At 40.3% G+C, this 23,657-nt stretch overlaps 1 protein-coding gene and 1 long non-coding RNA gene across 5 annotated transcripts in view; one reads left to right on the top strand and one right to left on the bottom strand.

The window, feature by feature from the left end:
- The window catches only part of LOC106846772 (uncharacterized), a 108,359-nt gene extending 98,321 nt beyond the window's left edge, over positions 1–10,038 (bottom strand). The window contains exon 1 of the long non-coding RNA XR_011506444.1: positions 9,816–10,038. This is a non-coding gene — a long non-coding RNA (uncharacterized lncRNA). The remainder of the gene's footprint in view (positions 1–9,815) is intronic.
- Positions 9,985–23,657, top strand: part of KIF2A (kinesin family member 2A) — a 63,313-nt gene continuing 49,640 nt past the window's right edge. For 2 of the 4 annotated variants that reach the window (XM_044772216.2, XM_044772205.2), the window contains exon 1: positions 9,985–10,419. In XM_044772216.2, the coding sequence (XP_044628151.1) occupies positions 10,356–10,419 (64 nt within the window). In that variant the 5' untranslated portion in view covers positions 9,985–10,355. The remainder of the gene's footprint in view (positions 10,420–23,657) is intronic. The other 2 variants (XM_044772210.2, XM_044772195.2) reach the window with 2 other exon arrangements.

Below are 23,657 nucleotides of genomic sequence, written 5' to 3'. Positions count from 1 at the left end.
TTTAAAAGTAGCACAAATACTTCTTAAGAGATTAGAACACAGAAATTAACTAGACTTATTGTGGTGATCATTTTGCAATATATACAAACATTGAATCATTATTTTGTACACCTGAAACTAATATAATGTTATATGTCAATTATACCTCAATTTTAAAAAAGCATGAAAACAAAACAAAACAAAAAAAAGAGGTTAGAAAATAAACTGAAATTACTGACCTAAGCTACTTTACCCCCATCCCTCCTAGTATTCAGTTAAGTAGTCAAATGAACCTTGATAAGAGATTTCTGAAAATATTCCTAGAAGCTAACTTGTAACATATCTACTAATGAGACAATCATTAATTCTACTAAAGATTCTATATCCCTATGGAAATTTGCACCTCAGTGACTTCAGTTTCTGCCGTAAACTCTGCCAAAGCACAGACAAATTGAAACTCTAACTGAGATCCATTTGCTATGCGTGATACATGATATTGACAATGTCCTGCAGAGGTTATGGCAATACTAACATTCATAAGTGGGTTGGCACTTGTATTCTTTGGGATTTTGGCTGCAGGTAGCAGAAAATCTAGCTTCAACTAGCTGAAACATTGAAGTGATTTTATGGACTATGTTGCAGAAAAATTCAAAGATCTGACCAGACAAGCTTTTGTTCACCCCAACAGCTCAAGAACAAGGCCAAGTAGCCAGCTTCTCTCCTTCAAGTTTTTGGCTCTGCTTTTTCAATGTTGACTCCATTTTCACCAGGCTCTCTATGTGGTCACAAAGATGGTTGCCAACAGTTTGGAGCTACTTTCTTCAGGCCCATTCTGTAGTAGAAAAGTAAAAGTTTACTTCCCCAACAAGTCAAACCAATTCTGAGAATTGAGACTCTTTGTACCTTATTGGCCTGGAGTGAGGCATGTTTTCATCTATGAACCAATCCTTGGGTTAGGGGGCCAAAAAACACTGACTGGCTTAAGCTAGTCAGGACCTAACCTTGAAGCTGCTGGAGGAGGGGTCAATCCCACTCAAACCATGAAATTGAGAAATTCAAGGTACTGCTAGGAAGAGAGAAGGGATTATTGAGAAGGCAACAAAAAATGTTCACTATAGCACTAAATCCAAAGTGACTGACTTGGACTTTCTATCAAAATAAAATACAAAGTGAAATATATTCAAATAATTTGATTTTTGCTTTGGATTCTAAGAATTCGAACTCTGAAAAAGGGTTTAGGTGAAGATATGCTTCATTTAAATTTTTATTGCTGGTAGGTAATCTCTTCTTATACGTATTAAACGAGGTTGTAAAATTTTCATGGTACCACCACTTAGTGTTAGTAAACTAGAATAATAGATTCCAACAAAATCTTGTCATCTGAAACTAAATTCTTTAATATATTTCTCTGAATTATCAGTTATCTATACATTCTTTGACTTCTATCTTTCCTGGTTCATGCTTCCCAAACTACATTTTATAGTGATACAAATATAGACTACTTCCTACTTTGGTGAATTGTACACCAGAAAAATTCCAACATCTGGTAATGACAATCTCCTCCATTCTTAAGAATCAGAACCCTGCTTATACTACTATTCTTTATCCTCTATATTTCCCACAGAGTCAGTTTCTCTTCTTGATGGCTCCTATGGCTATCTGTCCTTTCTCTTATTCCCTGCCATCCCACTAATTTGAATATCATGCCTGGATTTCTCATAAGTCTTCTCAGGCACTGTCCTGATGCAAAGCTCTCTTCACTCCAATCTATTCAGCAAAATACTTCTATACTAATATTCCTTAAATACTTATAGCAACTATTTACCAAGGGCCTACTTTGTGCCAAGTGTTTCACTGCTCTTACCTCATTTTATTTAATCATTACAAAAACTTTGTGACATAGGTATTATCCTCATCTTATAGAGGAAAATATTAGACTTAGAAAAGTTAGTAACTTCACCAATGCTGCACACACAAAAATACATAGTTGTATATTTTTAGTTGTCATTCTAGTTGTGGCATGTGAGATGCCGCCTCAACATGGCTTGATGAGTGGTGCCATGTCCACGTCCAGGATCTGAACCAGTGAAACCCTGGGCTGCCGAAGTTGAGCACGCGAACTTAACCACTCGGCCACAGGGCTGAACCCAGAAAAAATCTTAATTATAAAAATAATACATGCTTACCTAAAGATCAAGTAATATAAAAGTGACTAAAGTAGGAAATGGAAGTCTACCACATTTAGAATGAGCATTAGGGATAGAACACAGGCCATGGACATCTGGTTGCACACATCACTTTAATTAAAAAAAGAAATCACGATTTTTACATTTTTGCTGGGCTGTCCATCAAAGTGGCTGCATCAAAGTGACCATGGAAAAAATATCCTACTTCTGGTTTCTCTTGCTTTGTTTGCTTTCTTTTCTGCTGTCTGCCTATTTAGATCTCAGTCATCTTTCAGGGCCTAGCTGAAGTCACCCCTCTTGACCCCTACTCCCTCTTTAAAATAGAACTTCTTCGATGCTCATAGACAAAACATAAAAGGCATTTTAAAAATGTAGCACCAGGAAATCTTCCCTGACTGCTCTTATTCTCATTGACTTTCTTCTACTCTCTACTTAGAGCCTCTACTACATAATTAGCGTGTAATTACATATTGTTTGTTATTGTTCCATGTGTGTAAGAGTAGGTGAAAGGATGTGGGTGGAACAGCATTATGGGGACCTGGGCTAGGGTGTGGATTCACAGTCATGACATAGTGATGAGTGCAAGGGAGGCATGGCAACAGCTAGCTCTGGAAAACTACAGAAATTAGGTTGTGAATTTAGAGTCAGAGTCTGGAGTAAGTCTTGAGGCAGAGTTTCTACATGAGCTTGAAGTCGGAACAAGGCAGTCAAGGCCAAGAATTTAGAGATCCAGAAATCTGTAGGAATGAGAGAGGGTATATCAGGGCACGGATTAATAATAAAAATGATGACATACTATGCTTAGTTCAAATACTGTGTGAAACATAACTGATGTGCAACATCAAAAGCATCAAAATAACATCAAAACAACATAGAAAATTGCTCAATTTTACCAAAGTTGTAAATATGATTATCCTCCGGCTCAACAATCCCACTTCTATGAAGTTATTCTAAAGAAATATTTGCACAACTCTACATAGTGTATGTATTCAACATTGTTGATAAGAGCAAGAGACAAAGTGAAAACAACCCAAATATCTATCTAAATGTCTGTTTGTCTATATTTTCCTCTATTATTCACATGTACAGTAGAATAATAGCCAGCTATTACAACAGGAGATATATCTATGAACACTGGCATGGAAAGGGGTCCAAAAAGTATTTAAAAAGAAACTTTCAGAACTGCATACATGGCATAATTTCTTTAAAATACAAATTACACAGGTATAATGATATGGTTTAATGGAATTTTGAAAAATATGTTTTTCAAGCATCATCTATTTATGTCAAAATCACCCAGACTGCATGTTAAAAATACACATTCCTGGACTTCACACTACATCTACTAATCTAGTAGATCATACTAGATTTACTACTGATCTAGTATACTAGATCTACCAAATCACAGTCTCTGGGGATGGGACCCTAGAATCTGCATAACGATCAACCCACATGAATCTTGTGCCCTAGACAGTTTGTGGATTACTGGATTAATATGGTATTAACAGAGGCTCCTCCCAGGCCAAGGAACTTGGGAGGGCCAGCAGGGCTCCCTTTTCATTTTAGTTTATATATATTTTTTTTTTTTTTGAGGAAGATTAGCCCTGAGCTAACATCTGCTGCCAATCCTCCTCTTTTTGCTGAGGAAGACTGGCCCCGAGCTAACATCCGCGCCCATCTTCCTCTACTTCATATGTGGGATGCCTGCCTCAGCATGGCTTGACAAGCAGTGTGTAGGTCCGCGCTGGGATTCCAACCTGCAAACCCTGGGCCACTGAAGTGGAACATGAGAACTTAACTGCTGCACCACCAGGCTGACCACCATATTCTTCTTTTTTAAAAAAATTTTTGTAGCATTTATTTCATATGTAATAATCTCTATCTACCAGAGATTTTTGAGGTTTAGAAGACTGAAACATTACATATTAATTTTCTGTGTCATGCTAATGAGGAAATACATTACCAATTTACCTCATTCGGGAGGAGAAAAGACTATTAAATCAAAGGCTATAAACTTGACAATATATAATGGAGTAATCACACTCTTCCTTCATTTATTCAACAAATATTTTCCGAGCATCTGTGTTCCAGGCACTGTTCTATGTGCTGAAGATACAGGGAAGAACGTCAGACAAGGTTCCTACCCTCGAGGAGTTTACTTTAGAGTGGGGGAGGAGACAGAGTAAACAACGGAGCAAGGCCCCGCAGGGCGTGGTAAGTAACAGAGTGACGTGATAGAGAGTAAAGTGGGGGTGAGGCGGTGTGCAACGGAAGGCTATTTTCAGGAGATGATTTTTGACTGAGAGGAAAGATGAAAAGAACCGGGCATATGAAAAGTTGAGCAAAAGCCACAACCCTGGTCTGGGGAAGAGCTCGGCATATTTAAGGGTCAGAAAGGAACTCAGTGAGGCTGGGGCAGAGTGAGCAAGTGAATGGTACCCGACGAGGCTGGAGAGGCAGCCAGAGCTAGGTCACCTATAGTTCTGTAAACAATTTAGATTTTATTCTAAGAAGCCAGTGACTGGTTTTAAGAGGGAAGTGATATTCTCTCTTTTGCGTTTTCAGTGATTACTTTCATACCTTTTGACCTGATATTTTCATTTAGAGGAATTTGCCCACGAGAAAAAAGTTTTACAAAGATGTTCATAATGAGAATTTTATATTAGTAAAATATTGAAGACAATCCAACAATACAGTGAATGTGTAAGCAAAAAATGATTTAGGAATATATGGCATATTATATGGCTATTAAAAATTGTAAGTGTATGAATTATAAAAACACTGAAATAGTCGTAAGAAATGAAGTCAAGCCAAAAATAATCTTTTAACAGAGAACTAAATATACAATGTAAAAAATGTCTTTAATATATTTCCACTGTTGTAAAATGTATTTACTCTGTTCTAGCTATGCTCTATCGATAGTATATAACATATATTTTCAATTTAGAGAAGAAATTTAGACATAAAAAGTACGTTTCTATATTAACAAAGATTAGAATAAGGTATGTTTGGGGGCTTAATATTTATTGAAATGTTTACTTTCTAAAGTTGGTTAAATCACAACCAAAAAAATCAAGTGCTATCCTTTAACAACAAGAAATATTTCAGTGAAACCCATTCTCTCTAGCTACGCTTGACTTGCACTAAATACAGAGAAAACTAATACTGGTAATAGTTTTTTAAAATAATGAGGATGCATACCATACCATCAATTATTTTGTTTTACATCACTGATGCTCCGTGATGCACCACTATAAAAGAGTTTACTAAACTCATGACTTAATAAGGACTTTTGTAAGGATATATAAATGATTTTGAATTTGGACATATTACTAAAAGTGGTGAAAAGACCACTTCTTGTTATTTCTGAGTTCATATTCATAAATTACTGAAAATCTGACATAAGGGGAAACTTGTACCCCTCCCATACTTGAGAGGAATTAGTCAAGTAAATTAAAATTAAAGCAAACACTACATTAATAAGCATAAAGATTAGGAATATCTCAATGTAGACAGTAATTGAATATGATACCGTATTATTTGATATTTCTATGTAGATCTAAGTTCAATATGGACCTTAAAAGGCTTTATACATTAGCTCTCTACCAATAACTTACCATTAATACAATCTAATACACTATCAAAAAGTATAAGTGAAAGTATACTATCAAGGGGCTGGCCCCGTGGCCGAGCGGTTAAGTTCGCGCGCTCCGCTGCAGGCGGCCCAGTGTTTCGTTGGTTCGAATCCTGGGCACGGACATGGCACTGCTCATCAGACCACGCTGAGGCAGCATCCCACATCCCACAACTAGAAGGACCCACAACGAAGAATATACAACTATGTACCGGAGGGCTTTGGGGAGAAAAAGGAAAAAATAAAATCTTTTTTAAAAAAAAAAAAGAAAGTATACTATCAAAATGTTTGATAAGTATACTATCAAAAAGTATAAGCTAAAGAATTATAATGAAGAAGGTGGACTAGGACTCTAATCGTCTTTCAGTACCTAGTCCCTAAGTGGCCAATGTACAGAAAATATTGAATTATGGAAATTCAAGGATAATCAATAATTCTCAACCAGTTGTACATACACCTCAGAATCTCCTGGTGAGTTTTTAGAAAATAGACCACATGAAGTTCCCCCACAGAGATTTTAAACCACTAGGCCTGGAGTAGGGTTTGTGCTTCTGTATTTGTTTTAAATCTTTCTTTTTTTTTTTTTTTTCCTCCCCAAAGCCCCCCGGTCCATAGTTGTATATTATTCATTGTGGGTCCTTCCAGTTGTGGCATGTGGGATGCTGCCTCAGCGTGGTTTGATGAGCAGTGCCATGTCCGTGCCCAGGATTCGAACCAACGAAACACTGGGCCGCCTGCAGCGGAGCGTGGGAACTTAACCACTCAGCCACGGGGCCAGCCCCTGTTTTAAATCTTTCTTAGGTGCTTCTCGATGATCATAGCTGGAGGAGAATCACCCAGAAAGGACAGTCCTTATAGAATAGATTGGGTGGAGAAAGCTCCATAAAGAAGGAAGCCTTCAGCTGTGTCTTGCCAGACAGAAAGGCTTTACATAGAGAAGAAAAGAGCAAATAATTTACTATACGAGCAGAAACTGAGGCAGGAATGGGCAAGGTACTGTGGGGAGGGGGTAGGTAGGTCCTTCTTCAAAGATTTCAAGGCAAATGAAGATGGCATTGTCCACTGAATGGGATAATCAGAAGGTAATTGTTGACTTTTGAAAATACAATTCAGTAGGGGATTGAATCCAGATATGGGGGTTAGGAGATGAATGAGAGATAGGAATCAAGGCAGTGGGTATTCAGAGCAGTCATTTGAGAATTTGACGTGAGAGGGAAAGTAAAAACTTGAATGGAATTTAAATAGAAAGAGAAGGATCATGAGATTTTTTTTTTCCCAAGAGAAAAGAGCCTGAACATATCTGTAGGTAGTGGAAAGAATCCAATGGATAAGAAAAGAGTGGATATTTTAGAATGGGTAAAATTGGGATTTATATCTCCCAGGTTTTTTAATGTATTTGTTTAAGGACTAAAAGTAAATTACAGTGAAATTACACCAGTTTAATTAGAATTAAAATCTGAGTAAATTTAATGGGAATGGGAATCACTGACAACCAAAAAAGTCCAGGGTAGCAAGTGGACAATAAAGTCAAAGAAAATTTCTGCCAACCCTACCCATTTTCTCCACTTGATCCTAGATCCACGAACTTTGTGGAAGTAATTGAGAATAGATGCAAACATTGGATGGAAAATTTCTAGTAAGAAGATATAGACAAGTACCTATAATCTAAACTAGGACTGGAGCTAAATTGTGCCTCTGCTCTTCCCCAGAGGAGCAGGTAAGTGGTTAAGGTGAATGCCAGCTTCTGCCTCAAATCTCACTCACTAACACAACAGCCCCTTCCTTGGAACAATTTCTTAAGGTTTATGTACTAACGACACAAGGCAGAGAAATTTTTTTAAAAATCTAGGCATAATGAGGAGATTGGCTTGGCTGGATTACAATAACTATGATTTTTTTGAATGGTTTATTGACTCAGGATAGCATAGATCAACAGCAGCCATTCTTAATAGGATATGACTTGATGGAAATGATCCTTGAGCAAGAGTATTCTGTCAGTTAAGGTAGGATGGACTCAAGTGGGTAAAAGAATATAGATAGCTCTTGCTATCCTCTCACATATGAGGTGATGAAGGCCAGAGTCAAATCGCAAAATGTGTTTAATTTTATAACACTGGACATAAAATTCCAGCTAATGATTTGAGGATTACAGTAGAGTACCAGGTTATTTTTTTATAGGATGGTTTTACTTTGTTTTTTAACTTGTATACTTGATAAATATCTAAAGCATTACCACATTTTATTATTCCATTTGACCCTCACAAAAAGTTTCTGAAGTTAAGAGAATGGAAGTTTCTTTTCCAGGCTGTTCAAAGAGGTAACAGAGATTTGAAGCAGTTTAACAAGTTAATTCACTGAACAAATGACTGAGCGCCTCCCATGTGCCAGTCACTGTTCTAGTTAAGGTTATATATCTTACTAATACCTAAGCCAGAGTCAGAATTCTTGACCCAGGATGTTGATGGAATCATAGCTACATTGCATTCATTTACGGCTGCTCTTCAGGAGGCCACCTGAACACAAAGCCCAAGATGCAAGTCTTGGTAAATATATATGCTAGGGTGTGCCAAAAACCATAAGCCTTTTAGATATGACCTATAAAAGAAAGGTTTTTGTGTTTGACAAGTGGCATGTCTCATACGTTTTTTATGGAGCAGGATGATGCACATATTTTTAAAATACCTTTGTATATGGATTAAAGGTTTAGGCCCACAGGGTGTGAGGTATATGTCAGCAACTATGATAAAACATAATATTTTATGAAGCAATTTTAAATTTAATAGCTATGTAGCTTGATTTCTTTGCATTCTTTAAATCTGCTAGCAAATAAATAGATGATTTATACCTTAGTCATAGAGACATCAGAGAAGGAGTTCTACTAGACAGGAGCTCAAAAAGTTCAGATAAAACTCTTAAGACTATCTTTTTAAAAAATAAAAGCTGACTCTTGGCCAAATCTTATTTTGAAGTGAAGGTCCTGAAGGGAGATTTACACTAATGTCATTTCTGGAATGTAAAATCAGAGGTTATTTTCTAAGTTGTTTATCCAGTATTTTTTTCATAGGAAATCATTCCTACTTTAGAATGGATTTAAGAAACTTTGTTCTTTCGACAAGTATGCCTTCAATATGTTCAAGTTACAGATGGAGCCTGAGTCATTTAACAGTGTTTTAGTGTCTCCTTGACTTGATTACTTACATTAGGTTGAAAACTCTAGGCACGTGTATATATACACATATGCACTTAACATACATATATCCAGCTTCCAATTTTTTAATTTTAAAGCTGTATAGTTTTAGTTATTATTACAGGGAGATTAACAATGACTAGAGAAAGTAGGGCACGGAAAGTGTGTTTCCTTCACATCAGGTCCCAATACTAGAAGCAAAAGTGACACGTTCGGAGGTTTTACACGGTGCTGTAAACAGTTTCCATGGTCCCTGTCCACATGGCCTTCCTGCTCTGCCAGGATGCAGTCTGGCTTTCCACAGGACGAGGTGGTCAGACTAGTCAAGTGACTGCAGAAAAGGCACATTCCTTAGTCAACCTTATGTGTCTGCCCTCTGTCCTCGAATCATAGTTATTGTTTATGGGCCAGGGCCAATAAAGTCGTGAACCCTACAGCAGAGACAGGACACCAGCATCAGATGCATCGTACACGGAACAGTCAAGGCCGCCTCACCGCAGGGTTTCTTTTTTGAGCAGCAATGACCTATATGGCAAAGCCATGAAGAAGCAGATCTTCCTTCTGACTTAGGGAGGGTGACACCTCAAAGTTCTTCCCTTCCTCCGTAACTGGATGGGAAACCTTGGGACAGTTACTTGGGACAGCCATCTCTAAGTGGCAATAGAGATGACACTCTCAGATGAAACCCTGAGCCCGTGCTGACAATGGGCAACCGCTAAATTCACATCCCTCAGCCCCACGCTCCCCCGGAAAGCCCTGAAACCACAGGACCCTTAATCCATCCCCGCAGCAGCGCCAATTCACGGAAGCCAGAGACACAGGAACGCACCAGCCGGCGGCTTCCCGCCTCTTCTAGGCCGCGCGCTGAAATCAAACGCGACGCCGGGTCGTTGGCTGCAGTGCTGCGCGCGCTCTGCTCCCCGCGCCGGCCAAACGGCGGCCGCCGCCCACCCTGCCCGCCGCGGGGCTGGGCGGGGCCGCCTGGAGGCAGCGGCGCCTGGCCGGCCCGAGAGGAAGAGATGCGGGCGGCGCGCTCTGCGCAGGCGCGCGGCGCCCCGCCTACCCAGCGTCGGCTGCCGGGCGGGCGGCGCGGGCCCTCCCACTCTCCCCCGCGCCGCCTCACGGCCCCGGCCCTCGCTTCACCCCGACGCCCCGGCGTGCGCGTCCTCCCGCCGGCCTGCAGGCCCGCGGCCTCCGCCCGCCAGCCCGCCGCTGCTCCTCGCGGCCCCGGCTCGCGTTCACGCTGTCGCCCGGGCCGGCGCGGCCGCGGGCCACCGCTCCCCCTCCCACACCTACCCCGCCCCCTCCCCGCCTTTTCCGCCCTCCGGTCCCCCTCCCTCGGCCCGCCGCCGCTGCTCCAGATGAGGTGATGGCAACGGCCAACTTCGGCAAGATCCAGATCGGGATTTACGTGGAGATCAAGCGCAGCGATGGTGAGCCGCGCCGCCGCCCCTGCCGGCCGGGCCCCGCGTTCGGGTGTGCGCGGCGGGCCGCGGGCGCCGGCCGCCTCATTGATTGCTCCGCCGGGCTGTGGGGGCGGGAAGGCGGCGGCGGCCGCGGCGCTTTTGTGTGTGGCTTGTGTGCGAGTGAGGCCGGCGTGGGGTCCGCCCCGGGCCGCTGCAGTGCCGGGGCGGGAGGGGCCCTGCGGGGGGCCGGTCGGGGGAGGGCGGCGGGGAAGGGCCCGGGTGTCACAGGCCACGTCGTCCCTGGGGGCTTCGGCCGGCGCTGTGGAGGGTCCCGGCCCGGAGGCCCCCAGCTACCCCCGCCATCTCCATCCTCCCCGGGGGCTCCAGCCCGGGGCTGGGGCCAGGAGCCGTGGGCTTCGTTCGGGATGACCCAGCCTCGCGTTTCGCCCCGGCCTTTTCATTTTCCGGCCTCGTCTCCGAGGGGGTGGGGGGCGGGGAAGCGTGCAGCCCAGGGATTTCAGTATTTAGAGAACCGACTACTGGTCAGAGGCCGAGGAGGGGAAAGGCCAAGCCTGTTGGTTTCAACTGCTGTCTGGTTGTCAGGCTTCCTCGGCTTTCGTTTCTCGAGCATGCATCTGTCTTTTTTGCTAGTCCCTTCCTTGGAAGAAGGATGCGGAGAAGGTCGCGTTCAGCCATGAATGAGGGTGGGGGAGCAATGGGAAGAAGTATTCCGTGAGCTGGCCAAAGGTGATGAGACTGAAAGGGCCGGAGAAGGGATAGAGCCTGGTCACTGCGGTGCGAAGCTCTCCTGAGGGGTGGGGGCCGCACCGGATGTTGATGTTTCACACCCTCTGGAGAGGTAACCGAGAGTAAGGCGGGGTGAATGTACGTGTTTCATTCCGGGGAAAAAAAGCCTTAGGCTTATGTACCTTTCTATAGGTTCCTCTTGGGGAAAATGTTTTATGTCACTAGCTTGGGGTGCGGGGTGAGACACCAGCCAGGCATGGAAATGATTTATATGGTAAAGGACAAAACGCATAGAGGGAGATAAGTAAAATTTTCTTTCAATTCGAACATTGAAAGAACTAGAGGTGTGTAACATCTAGAAGTGTGCGGTGTTCTTGACTCCATCTCCCTTATACCCATACCTTTCATGTGCGGCTTATTTATCATCACCCAGCCTAGTAACGTTGCTATCACATCCACACCCTCTTGGTTTCTACCAAGTCTGACCGAGTTATGTGAAGCTAGATTGTCTCTCATGTTAGCTGTGCGATATATTGGAAGACTGTATATAGCTAATGATTTTTTTCCTTCATTATGTTTGAGGTAATTTGTGTTAACAACTAGAAGCGTCGTTATCCTGTATGTGAAAAGATAAATTATACTACTTGGGGCTTTAGAAGTTACCAGTAACACTAGTGGGAAAGAGATATCTCCTTTACTTGGGTTGGATTTCTTTATATATTCCCTTAAAATTACTCTTTCTTAAACAGTGCTGTTACTTTCATTTCTGTTTTAGGTAAATGCAGGTTCACTGTACACTAGCAAAAGTAGGATTTGCATATTATTTAAAATTTTGGGGTGCAGTAAAAGGTGTAAGTCCTTTACATTCTAAGCCTTTAATTATGATTATAAATGTTACTATAAAATCTGTCAGGAAAAAACTGTCATAAGACATTTGAAAGGTTTGTGTATTTTTATTTTTTCTGGACTAACATCTTTTTATTTAACCGTATTGGACTTGAAACCATTATGGTTCTTTTAGGGTTCTAGGATAAAGCCTTTTAATACTCTTTTAGCCTTCACCTTCTGTCTATACCAGAAACCCAGACATATAAGAGCTTTGTGTTTAAGTGCTAGTAACCTAAAAATAACATTTGAAAGCATTTTGCCCACGAGAAGTAATGGAAATCATGGCATTGTGTAATTATCTTAACCTATAGTCATGTACATATTTGTGCGCCTCACATGCATGATGGAGTTGGTGGAAGCTAAAAGATAAGTAGAGAACTTGAAAAGAAGGGAATGATCATTTGCATTGGACGGTGGTGTTTCACTGTAGAAATTGATGTCTGGGAGGCTCCCCTCAAGCTTTCCCTTTTTGACTTTAAAAAAGCTGCTTTGTTTCCTCCCACTTCTATAGCACATCTGTATTGGATAAAATTCTAGTGGTGATTGTAACAAAAATAAACTCTGTAGTTGGAAAATCACTAATGTAATGCTTGAGACAATGGAAATCATATGAGTGCAGAAGGGCTGCTTCATGCTTCAGACTGCTGTTAACTGGTGACTTGAAGTTTTTGTGCATGCTTGCTAATCGGGATCTGTGTCCTTGATTAAGAGCATGCTTCTGCTATCAGTGATGCTCATGTATTAATAAAACATATTCCAAGGGCAAACAGGCAAACTAAAATGGATTTATTCCTATGTTTCAAGACCCTGCTCAAAACTAATCCCAGTAAGTCTTCACTGATTACTAAAATCAGATGGCCCGTCAGCCTCTGAAATCCTAAGTCATTCTGTATCACTTATGAGACAGCATATTTCCTTAACTATTGATTTTTGAGTACATTTCTCTTAATATCATATTTTCAAACTGCAGTGGAGAAGGGGTGGTGTGGATAACGCAATTGAGGGATGGCAGGCTACCCATGCCCACTTCACCTAGAGCCCAGGGTGTTACAGGATTAAAATATTTAGTAATAGACCCTTAAATTCCCTAAATTTATCTGTGTATCCCCCCAGATGCCTAGCAGAGTTCCTTGCATATAGTTTTTGAGTGAATCATTCATTATAGGATTTTTGGTTTTGAAATGTTGTTTTCGTTACCCGTTCAGATGAAATCTTAGCAGGAAGTGAAATTCTTCCATATGCTCATTCTGTGCAACCACCTCCCTACTCTGGCCCCCAACACCCACTACAGGCCTCTTAGTTAAAGATCCCCTGAGTTGACTGAAATAGAGTGATCTGCTGAGGCAAATCCTTTTTTATATTCTAAGGTTAGAAGTGACAGAGGTTAGACTTGGACTCCTGAGATTGTTCCCAGCGCAGGAGAGAACCTGGTATGAAATTAGAGTAGTTTCTGGAAATGGACAGACATATATAATTTATTTTCTTGCATGTGTCTTCCTATTATTTTTCTGATTCAATTTCTTTTTAGAATCTAGTGATTCTAGAAACTACAATCTTACTATTGTGTAGTTAGATGGTCTTTAGGGGAAATTTGAAAACTTCACTGTTAAAACATTTCTTTGCCGTTCTCTAGTAGCTGTGACTGCCTTTTGGTGACTGCAGGAGGGATGAGAAATGTTTTGAATATTTGGACACTGCAACTTAGATGGGATTGTTCTTTGGGGTCTCTTAGTCACAGTATTGATACATGTGATCAGAAGAGAATCATAGACTATTTTAACCAGAAAGATCCTTGGAGTTAATCTAGTTCTTATTTTTGTAATTGAGGAAACTGAGTTCCAAGTCACCATAAGTGACTTGTCGAGATTCATAGAGCTTGTCAGTGGCAGCCAGAACTTGTCTTGCATGGCATAGACAAGTAAGACTATCAAGAACTGTGACAGTATAAGGGAGAATTCTGTTATTTGGGAACCATATACAGCTTTCTACAGCCCAGTCAAGATGGAGGAGATTGCTTCTCACTCATGGGATAGCCAATAGAGAGCAGTGTTTGGGAGCCCACTTGGAATGATCTGGTAAAAAAATGACAGGGAATAGTTACTAGAAGGTCAGAAAACCCAAAATTGTGGGAGTAAAATATTCCTGTTTCTTAATTAAACGTTGGTGAAAAGAGTGCTTTAATTAAGCATATGAAATCCAGAGGAAACTGAAGATTTCAAAGACGCCATCAGGAATCTTGGAGTTTAAGGCGGGCAATCTTTAGAAAAGATTTTAAATGGCCTAATTCTCTACTTACTTTGCCTCATTTATTCTTTCATTTGTTCATCTTTACATATCTTTGAATGATCATTCAAGTACTGTGTAGGTTTTTAGAGAACAGACTGTGTGAATTTAGGTAATAAAAATGAACCATATAGCAATATAGTTGTTCTTTAGGCACAACTGTGTGACTCTGATTATGGAGTGGGTGGAATAGGGAAATTTGTGGATTAATAATTTGCTTTTACAAGGTAACTAGCATGATAATGGTTCCATATATGTATTTGTTAGGCCTGCATGGTTTTCCAAACAGGTGTATCTAATTGGATCCTCACAGAGATGAGGTAAGCAGGATAGGAAGGTGGTAGACTCATTGTTTTACAGATGAAGAACCTGAGACTGGGTTACTTGCCGAGATCACATGCTTAGTAAAGGTCTTAGCCTGGACCAATGCCTGAGTCTTTCACTCCTAGCGCTCTCTTTAAGTGCTGGCATATGTTTGCTGATGGGGGTATGAAATTGTATACTTTGGTGTACTTTGATTTTTTTTTTTTTTGAGATATAAAAGCCCCTGTGGTAAAATTCTTTCTGCGACTACCCAAGAGGTTCAGGAAACCTGTAATTGATAACATTGCTTAAGTTTGCCAGATTGACTTCTGACAGTGTATTAGCTATGAGGGTTAAGATTTATCAATCTAAGGCTTTAAAGCCCTTTTCAATAGTCAGTCACTTATTGCTTCCATAATTACCACAGTTAAGTTAGGAATCTATATTTATTGCCCAGTCACTTGATTCTTATGATAAAAATTTTAGAACTCTGGAGAAAGGCTATGTGTCAACTTGTTTTATGTGTCATGATTTTTTAAAAAAACTAGAGAAAATAGCGAAGAGCAAGTTAAGCCTGTGTCTGTCTGAATAGGGAAGAAAGTGAGTGTGGAAAATCCAGAACAGGATTTCTTGAGAGAGATTCCGACCCATTCTTTCTAGTCACAGGTATACTTACATTAATTTTTTTGCAAAGCTTAATTCTTGAATTCAACCACCCACTTTGCTTTTTTTTTTTCCCTTGAGGAAGATTAGCCCTGAGCTAACGTCCGCTGCCAATCCTCCTCTTTTTTGCTGAGGAAGATTGGCCCTGAGCTAATATGCTTGCCTATCTTCCTCTACTTTATGTGTGGGACGCCTGCCACAGCATGGCTTGATAAGTGGTGTGTAGGTCTGTGCCCGAGACCCAAACCAGTGAACCCTGGGCTGTCAAAGCAGAGTGCACGAACTTAACAACTCTGCCAGCCCCACCACCCACTTTGCTTTTAACACCTCTCTCCTGTAACCTAAACTAATCTTTAAAGGTGTTTATTTGTTTTGAGATCATAATTGTTTTGTTTTGGTTGAGGAAAAGTAGCCCTGAGCTAACATCTGCTGCCAGTCCTCCTCTTTCTACTGAGGAAGCTTTGCCCTGAGCCAACATCTGTGCCCATCTTCCTCTGTTTTATATGTGGAACGCCTATCACAGCGTGGCTAGATAAGCAGTGCATAGGTCTGTGCCCTGGATCTGAACCTTTGAACCCAGGGCTCCTGAAGTTGAGTGCACGAACCCAACCACTATGCCACTGGACCGGCACCAAAATCGTAGTTTTGAGCTTAAGACTAGCTATAATTTTTAAGCCCTTGATAAAACTAGCACTCTTCTGATCCAGTTGCGGAACACGCATAGCTTAGGTTGCCCTTCCATCACACCCCAGCTCTTTTGATTAAAGCAACACTAATGGTATGGTAGTGCCTAGGTGAAAATAGACATTAGGACCTCACCATATTAAACATTTAAGTGCTTGCATTACATATAGTGAATGCTAGGCCATGTACTTAATATAGAGAGCTAAATAAATTCAAGTTTATATGGTCATTGGGATTTGTCCAGTCAAAACTTACACAAAATGGAATATCTTTTCATTGTTGGTTAACCTTAAGTTAACTTTTGTTTCTGTCTCCCAAGAGTAAAATGATGGGGGAGGTGTCTGTTTTAAAACCCTGGTGCTTCTGAATCTAGTCCTTGCCTAGGTCTTTCTCATTTTTGGTACTACTTATTTTTCTCCCTACCCACTATAATCAAGCTTGTAGTCATGCCTTTCTTTCACCTCCCCTGCCCATGACCAATATCCTTATCCCTCCTGGCATGCTTTCCTGATGAACCTGTATTCAGCCTCAGAATTCTTCTTAATACAGCATCACCAGTCATGGTATCCCCATGAGTTGGTTGCAGTTGGTATTATTTGTCGTTACTGGCCTATTTTGTATTCTCTAATACCCATTTGAGTTTTAACTTTATAACTTTTAACCTTTTCTCTTTTTTTTGAGGAAGATTAGCTGTGAGCTGACATCCACCACCAGTCCTCTTGGTGTTGCTGAGGATGACTGGCCCTAAACTAAGATCCATGCCCATCTTCCTCTATTTTATATGTGAGACACCTGCCACATCATAGCTTGATAAGCAGTGCATAGGTCTGCTCCCGGGATCCGAACCAGTGAACCCTGGGCCACTAATGCAGAGCACACAAACTCAACCCCTATACCACCGGCCTGGCCCCACTTTTAACCTTTGTTTTGATATCTAAAGGCTATCAAAAGAGAACATGTTGGATAAATGTAGTTGTGGGCATTCTGTTTCTAGACTGGGTAGCGTTAGTATAGGTTCACACCCCTAGAGGGTCTTTGGAAAAAACTACCCAAACAATACACAAACAACCTTCAACCCATCACCACCAATATCTGGGTCCTTTGCGTAGAGATTCTGTTTTAATTGGTCTGAGCTGGAGCCCGGCCATCAGTATTTTATTTTAAAATGCCTCATATACTGATGAAACTTAACTCATACACACTGGTGATTTCAGTGTGCACCCAGGGTTGTGATCCATTATCTTAGAAAAAGTAGCATCTCCTAACAGTGATCTGACAAGACTTGATGGTGAGTCAAGTTTTAAATTTAAAGGTGGGAGGAAGATGACCAGCAGATTGCCATGGGGTGAAGGATGCATTCCAGGCATGTGGCACAACATGTGAGAGATCCTTGAGCTGGAAATGGAGAATTGTCAGGTAAAGGGCACTTAAAACTGGCAGATGGGAGGCTGATAGGTGAGGAAAATAAGGAAAGGGAGGGGTAATATAAGGCATCTTCTTAAAGACTTGGAAACAAAGGTAAGGTAAGGCATCTTGGAATTAATTTCTAGGACACTTGGAAACTACTGTAGGGCTTAATCTCCTGAGAGCAGTAATAAGAGTTAGCTCATGATTAGTGATAGATTAGAGGGAGAGTAGTACTGAAAATGAGAGCCAGCAAGGATAAGATTGCATCAGTCTAGGAGGGTGAGCAGTGATTAAGGAACAGATAAGATACAGAGCACTGCAAAAAGAATTGATATTGTATGCTGCTGTGTCACTTGTGTTGAGTAAAGGACAGATGTGTTGAAAGGAATGGACTTCACATTTGGAAAGTCTGAGTATAGGTTATAAAATCTCTTTCGTTCTGTTTAATCAAGATAATCTTATTTGTGATTACAGTGTAGAGGACTTTAGAGCCTGTGTCCAGTGTAATATCAGAGAGAGCATTCAACTCAGTCTGTTTATAGTCTTTGCCACTAATATCTTAAAAGTAAGTGAGTCTAAGGTATGAGTCACTTCCAATAAATGTTTAAATATAGATCAGGAGTTTACTTAAGCTATAGCTAACTGCTTTGCTTACTTAAGAAGCCTCAGTTACAGTATATTAGCCAAGACCTCTCAGAATTCCTGGAAGGGAATGGGAAGGAGAACCAGTACTTAAAGGATCTGGGTTCAGCTCTTTAAGGGATGTAGTGTTTTGATTCTTGAAATGCAACTGCTCGCCTTTACTTTTCCTTTGCTGTTATTTTGGCCTATTTTTTTCTGCCTTGGCTTTTGCCTTCCCTTTTCATCCTTAAGATTCTGAATGTCATTTCAGCATTTAGAATCTCTCAACTGTAATTTGCAGCTTAGGACTTAAAAAGGGGTAATCAAGGGATGAGTAGACAGAGCATAGTGGATTTTAGGGCAGTGAAATTATTCTGTATGATACTGTAATGGTGGATTCATGTTATATATTTGTCAAAACCCAAAGAAGATTCAACACCAAGAGTGAACCCTAATGTAAACTATGGACTTTGGGTATTGATGTGTCAGTGTAGGTTCATCAGTGGTAACAAGTGTACCCTGTGTGAGGTGTTCGTAGTATGGGAGGCTGTGGGTATGTGGGGGCAAGGGGGTATATGAGAAATCTCTGTACCTTCTGCCCTATTTTGCAGTGAACCTAAAACTACTCTAAAAAGTAAATCTATTTTAAAAAGAGGAGGGAATATGCAAACTTTGGATGTTAAAAGTCAAAGCTCCTCTTGAAATAATGGACCAATTAATGAACAAGAACTTATAATATTTTAATAATGAGGATCAACCATATAGGGTTGTGGTTATGGTCAGTTTTTGCTGTTCATTTTTGTTAGGCTTAGTCTCTTGGCCAATATGAGAGATTTAAGGTTTGCTGACAAAATTTTTAAAATGAGCTATAGTGCAGTGAGAAGATTGAGATTTGCTAAGCAACCTTAGCCCCATTTCTTTACTTTGGCCCATGGACATTTTGAGTTTATAGTTTGAATGCCATGACAAATGTCCAGGCAGTATCTAGAAGCTTCATCCGTGAGGTTAGCCAGGGTTGAATTGAAATAAGACTTTACCTGTTCTAGTTAAACTATAGGGAATTCCTGCTGCAAGATATTCACGTGAAATCTAATTATGTGTCATCTCATGAAAAGTGAGTTGGGTGTGAGAGCTTTAAACTTTTTGGGTGGGGGGGGGGGCTAGTATTTTTAAGCCTGTAGTTTACTCTGGACTACTAAAGATATATGGATATAATGATTTACTGATATGATTTTTAGGAAATGAGAACAAATTAGAGGCCCTAATTAGTGAAGCAAGTCTGAGAATTTAATCACAAGACAGCTCTCTGATGAAATACTGCTATTGGTCAAAACTTGCGTATATTTTTACAAGGAGGAAATTGACTTGTCCAAGGTCATATATAAAGTAAGTAGCAAATATGAGATTAGAACATAGATTGTCTGCCTCTAAAGTCCGCTACACTCTAATTCGTTTAGAATTCTTTGTGTACTGTGGAGGTTCCAGGCATTGGAAGTAAGATCATTAGTTAAATAATGCTTTCATTTTTCTTTCTATGGTATAGATTGCCTTCAAGTGTTTTTATTACTCCAACTAGCATTTGCTGCATGACCCTTCATCTGATGCCTTTGAGGGAATAGATAATAGGACCTTACCCTAGAAAAGGCTTTGATGTCGGTTACAACAGAATATTAAAAAGCTGTTGTACTCAATGCAAGTGCTCTGTGGCTCTATAATTTCTTTTGAAAAAGACATTCTGATCTTTTCCTGTCTCTCCGCCATTGTCTAAGTTTAGGCCCTCCTTGCTCACAAAACTTTCAAAGTTTAGACAGGTACAAAAGCCATCATGTGAAAGAATGCTTCTTATTAGAGGAGCAGCTATATTGTCAGGAAAATATAACAGATTGTAGCAATTAAGTAGGAGTCTGCTGGCATAATTGATGAATTTGGGGGCCTGTCTAGATTCAGTGATCTTTGTTTTTGTAGAACTGTTGTTGGAAATTGTTTTGGGATAATATATGGGATGCATTTTTTATTTTTTCCAATTTTACCTAATACTGAGAGTGGACTACAACATGGCTCTAATTATCTATGTATTTCCGTTGTAGGCTCTTTGGGGTGTTGTTTTATTAAGAGTGATACATTGCTTTTAACCTTACGTGCTTTTTTTGTGTTTCATTAAGAGCCATTCCTTAGCTAAATTAAAAGTAGATAAAGACTTGTTTTCCTCCAACCCCTCATAACTTTCCTTAATCTTTACAGGTGCTGCTTTCTCTCTCTGTTCTCTAAAAGTTGGTGTTCTTCAGGGCTTGGGCCTAACCCTGGAATACTTCTCACACTGTATTCTCTCTCTGGGTGAACTAAATGCTTCTCTTTACCCTAGGCTAGCTGCAGATGTGTAGTGTTTGTATTTCTGACGGGTTACTGATTATCTGCACTTGGATGTCTCAAATTCAGCATGTTCAAAATTGAACCCATCACCCACTCCCCAAATCTACTTCTTCAGTATGTTTCATCACTTCCCTTCACCCTATTGCCCAAATCAGAAACCTGGATGTCTTCCTTGACGACTTCTTCTCTCTTAACTTCTATCCTATCATCACGTTCTCTTAGTTTAACTGCTCAAGTACCTCTTCAATCCATATACTTTTTCCATCCCCACACTGTAACTTTGGTCAGGCTAGCATTATATCTTGCCTGTACTGTTACAACAAATTCCTACTAGGTCTCTCCACCTTTGGTTGATTATTCTTTCAGAGTAATCTTTCCAACATATGAATTTGAGCCCTTGATCACCTGCTTAAAACTTTTTGATCTCTCCCTCTGCCTCTGTTGCCCTTTGGATAAACCTCAATTCTGATGTAGCTTACTCTAGTCCCTGACCCATCTGACCTCCCTCTCTGGTCTCATTTCTTGCTGTTTACTTGAGGTCCTCTAGACACCCTGAACTCTTCTTAGAACACTCCACTTCTACCTAACCTAGCTAGTGCTGTTGCTCTTTTTTGTCCCTGTTAAACATTCCATCCTTCCATGATTCCTAGACTAGGATGGATCCCCTGCTTTATGTTACTTGAGTCCCTTCTATTTTCTCTGTCAAATCACCAAAAGGATTATACTATCTGTTTAATTATCTCTAGTCAGACCCAAGTGCCCTTGTATCCGCAGTGCCTTGCAGAGGGCACCTATATCCTTAGTAAATTATCTATTTGCTGAACCAATAATGAAGTGAACTTCCAGCTGTGCTGTTCTTTCACTACTCTTGTCTATTTGAATTTTGACATTCTGAAAAAAATTGGTTTGTGTTCATTCTCTGGGCATCAAGAGTATGACATGACAAGGTATGTGTCATTGCCTTTTTTTTTTTTTCTGAGGAAGATTAGCCCTGGGCTAACATCTGCCACCAATCCTCCTCTTTTTGCTGAGGAAGACTGGCTCTGAGCTAACATCCATGCCCATCTTCCTCTATTTGATATGTGGGATGCCTGCCACAGCATGGCTTAACAAGCGCTGCGTAAGTCCGCACCTGGGATCCGGATGGGTGAACCCAAGGCTGCTGAAGCAGAACATGTGAACTTAACTGCTGTGCCACCAGGCTGGCCCGTGTCATTACTTTTAATGTACACTTTTAACTTTCTTTTTACATTTAATTACCTGTTTTGAATAGCACTATAGTTCCATGGTTAATAATTAAGTTCCAAAAGGGTATATATTGAGACGTCTCTATCCTACCTGTGCTGGCCCCAGCCACCTGGTTCTTCTTCCAAGAAACTGATATTACCAGGTTCTTTTTATATTTCCGCAGAGGTATTTGTTTTGCGTTTTCAAGCAAGTGTGTGTTTGTGTATCTATATATATATAGATGTGTAAATATGTACATTTTCCCTACAGATGGTATATTATACACGCTGGTGCTTCTTAATTTTGTTTTCACTTAATACAAATATCTTGGAGAACCTTTGAATATATAAATAATCTTCTTATTCTTTCTCATAGCTGCATTTTACTAGTGATTAAATTACCACAATTTAGATTGTGCCCAGTCTGTAGCTACTACATAGCCAATACTGTATTGAATAATCTTGAACTTTTGTCATTTTTTACATACATGACTGTATCTGTAGGATAAAGTCCTAGAAGTAGAATTGCTGGGTCAGAGAATTGTATATTTTTAATTTTGATAGATCTTGCCAATTTACTTCCATAGAGAGTATGTGAGTTTACCTTCCTATCTGCGAAAGTGCCTGTTTCCTCATTCCCTTGTACATACAGTATACAACATACACTTTGGAGATTTGCCAGCTTGGGTTATGGAGTTCATACTGTGCCTGTAGTGTTTTTTTTCTGAAGTTAAATGGCCCGTAAAAGATGTTTAATTTATCAAGTGTTAATGAGGTCCAGACATATAATGAAAAACATCTAAGTTCTAGTTCTGTGACAGCCAATATAGAAAAACAAGATGTCATGCGTTATGTCTAATTATGAGAAGAATATGATTTCTTTTTTTTTTTTAAAGATTTTATTTTTTCCTTTTTCTCCCCAAAGCCCCCAGTACATAGTTGTATATTCTTCGTTGTGGATTCTGCTAGTTGTGATACATGGGATGCTGCCTCAGCGTGGCTTGAGGAGCAGTGCCATGTCCGCGCCCAGGATTCGAACCAACGAAACACTGGGCCGCCTGCAGCGGAGCGCGCGAACTTAACCACTCGGCCACGGGGCCAGCCCCTGATTTTTTTTTAATTCAAAACATTTGAAAAATAAAATTTTTAACCTAATAAACTTGAACAGCCTTACTAAATAATTTATTGGGATTTTTTTAAACTCTGAACACCGTTAAATAAATTATGCTAATGAATTACTTCTCTATTTCTATCAGTTTGTAGTTGGTTAACTCACTTAAGTAGATTGTCTTGTTATTGAGTCCAGAATCAATGAACTTAATCTCTTAAAGCCAGTTACTTCTCTGTTCTTTAACTGTTCTATGAGTATTTCCTTAATTCCAGGAAATTACTCAAAACACCAGCCCTTGATTGGAAGGGTGATTGGGTGAGTATGTGTATTGTTTGTGTGTTCATTCAAGCAATATGTATTGAGTACTTTAGGTGCCATGCTAGCTATTGAGGATACAGCAATGGGGAAAAAAAACAGACCAAAAATTTGTGTCTACATGGAGCTTTTATTTTTATGGAGGAAGTGGAAGGTGCACAGCCAGCCACCCAGTGATTTGTTCTTTGATTAACGGAGAGAAATCAAATCAGCATATTTGTAGTTGAAGGAAAGAAGCTGAAGGGATGAGAAGAGACTGAAAATAAAGAACAAGGAAAGATTATCAGAATATCAAGGTTTTGGAGGATGTGCAACAGATGATCCTTCACATGACCTTTCAAGGCTTTGTATGATCAAGCTCTTAGCTTTCCGGTCTCATCTCCCACACTTACCCACTTGCTTCCAGTGTTTGGCCTCGCTGGCCCTCTTTTAGTGACTCTCCGACCTCAGAGCTTTTGCACATATTGTTCCCTTCACCTAAAACTTTCTTTTTACCCCCTCTGCCTGACTAGATTTTTGCTTTTAGTTCTCAGCTCAAATATTATTTTTATACTTGTTCAGAGGGGCCTTTCCTGACTCTCAAATCACAATTTGATCTCCTATTCTCTCTCAGTACACTTTACATTTCCTTAATAAACTTTGTCATA

Source organism: Equus asinus, chromosome 10 (assembly GCF_041296235.1).
Source record: "Equus asinus isolate D_3611 breed Donkey chromosome 10, EquAss-T2T_v2, whole genome shotgun sequence".
In the NCBI taxonomy this organism is placed as follows: Eukaryota; Metazoa; Chordata; class Mammalia; order Perissodactyla; family Equidae; genus Equus; species Equus asinus.
Note: the sequence above shows the minus strand (reverse complement) of the source record. Positions and strands in the feature narration are given on the sequence as shown.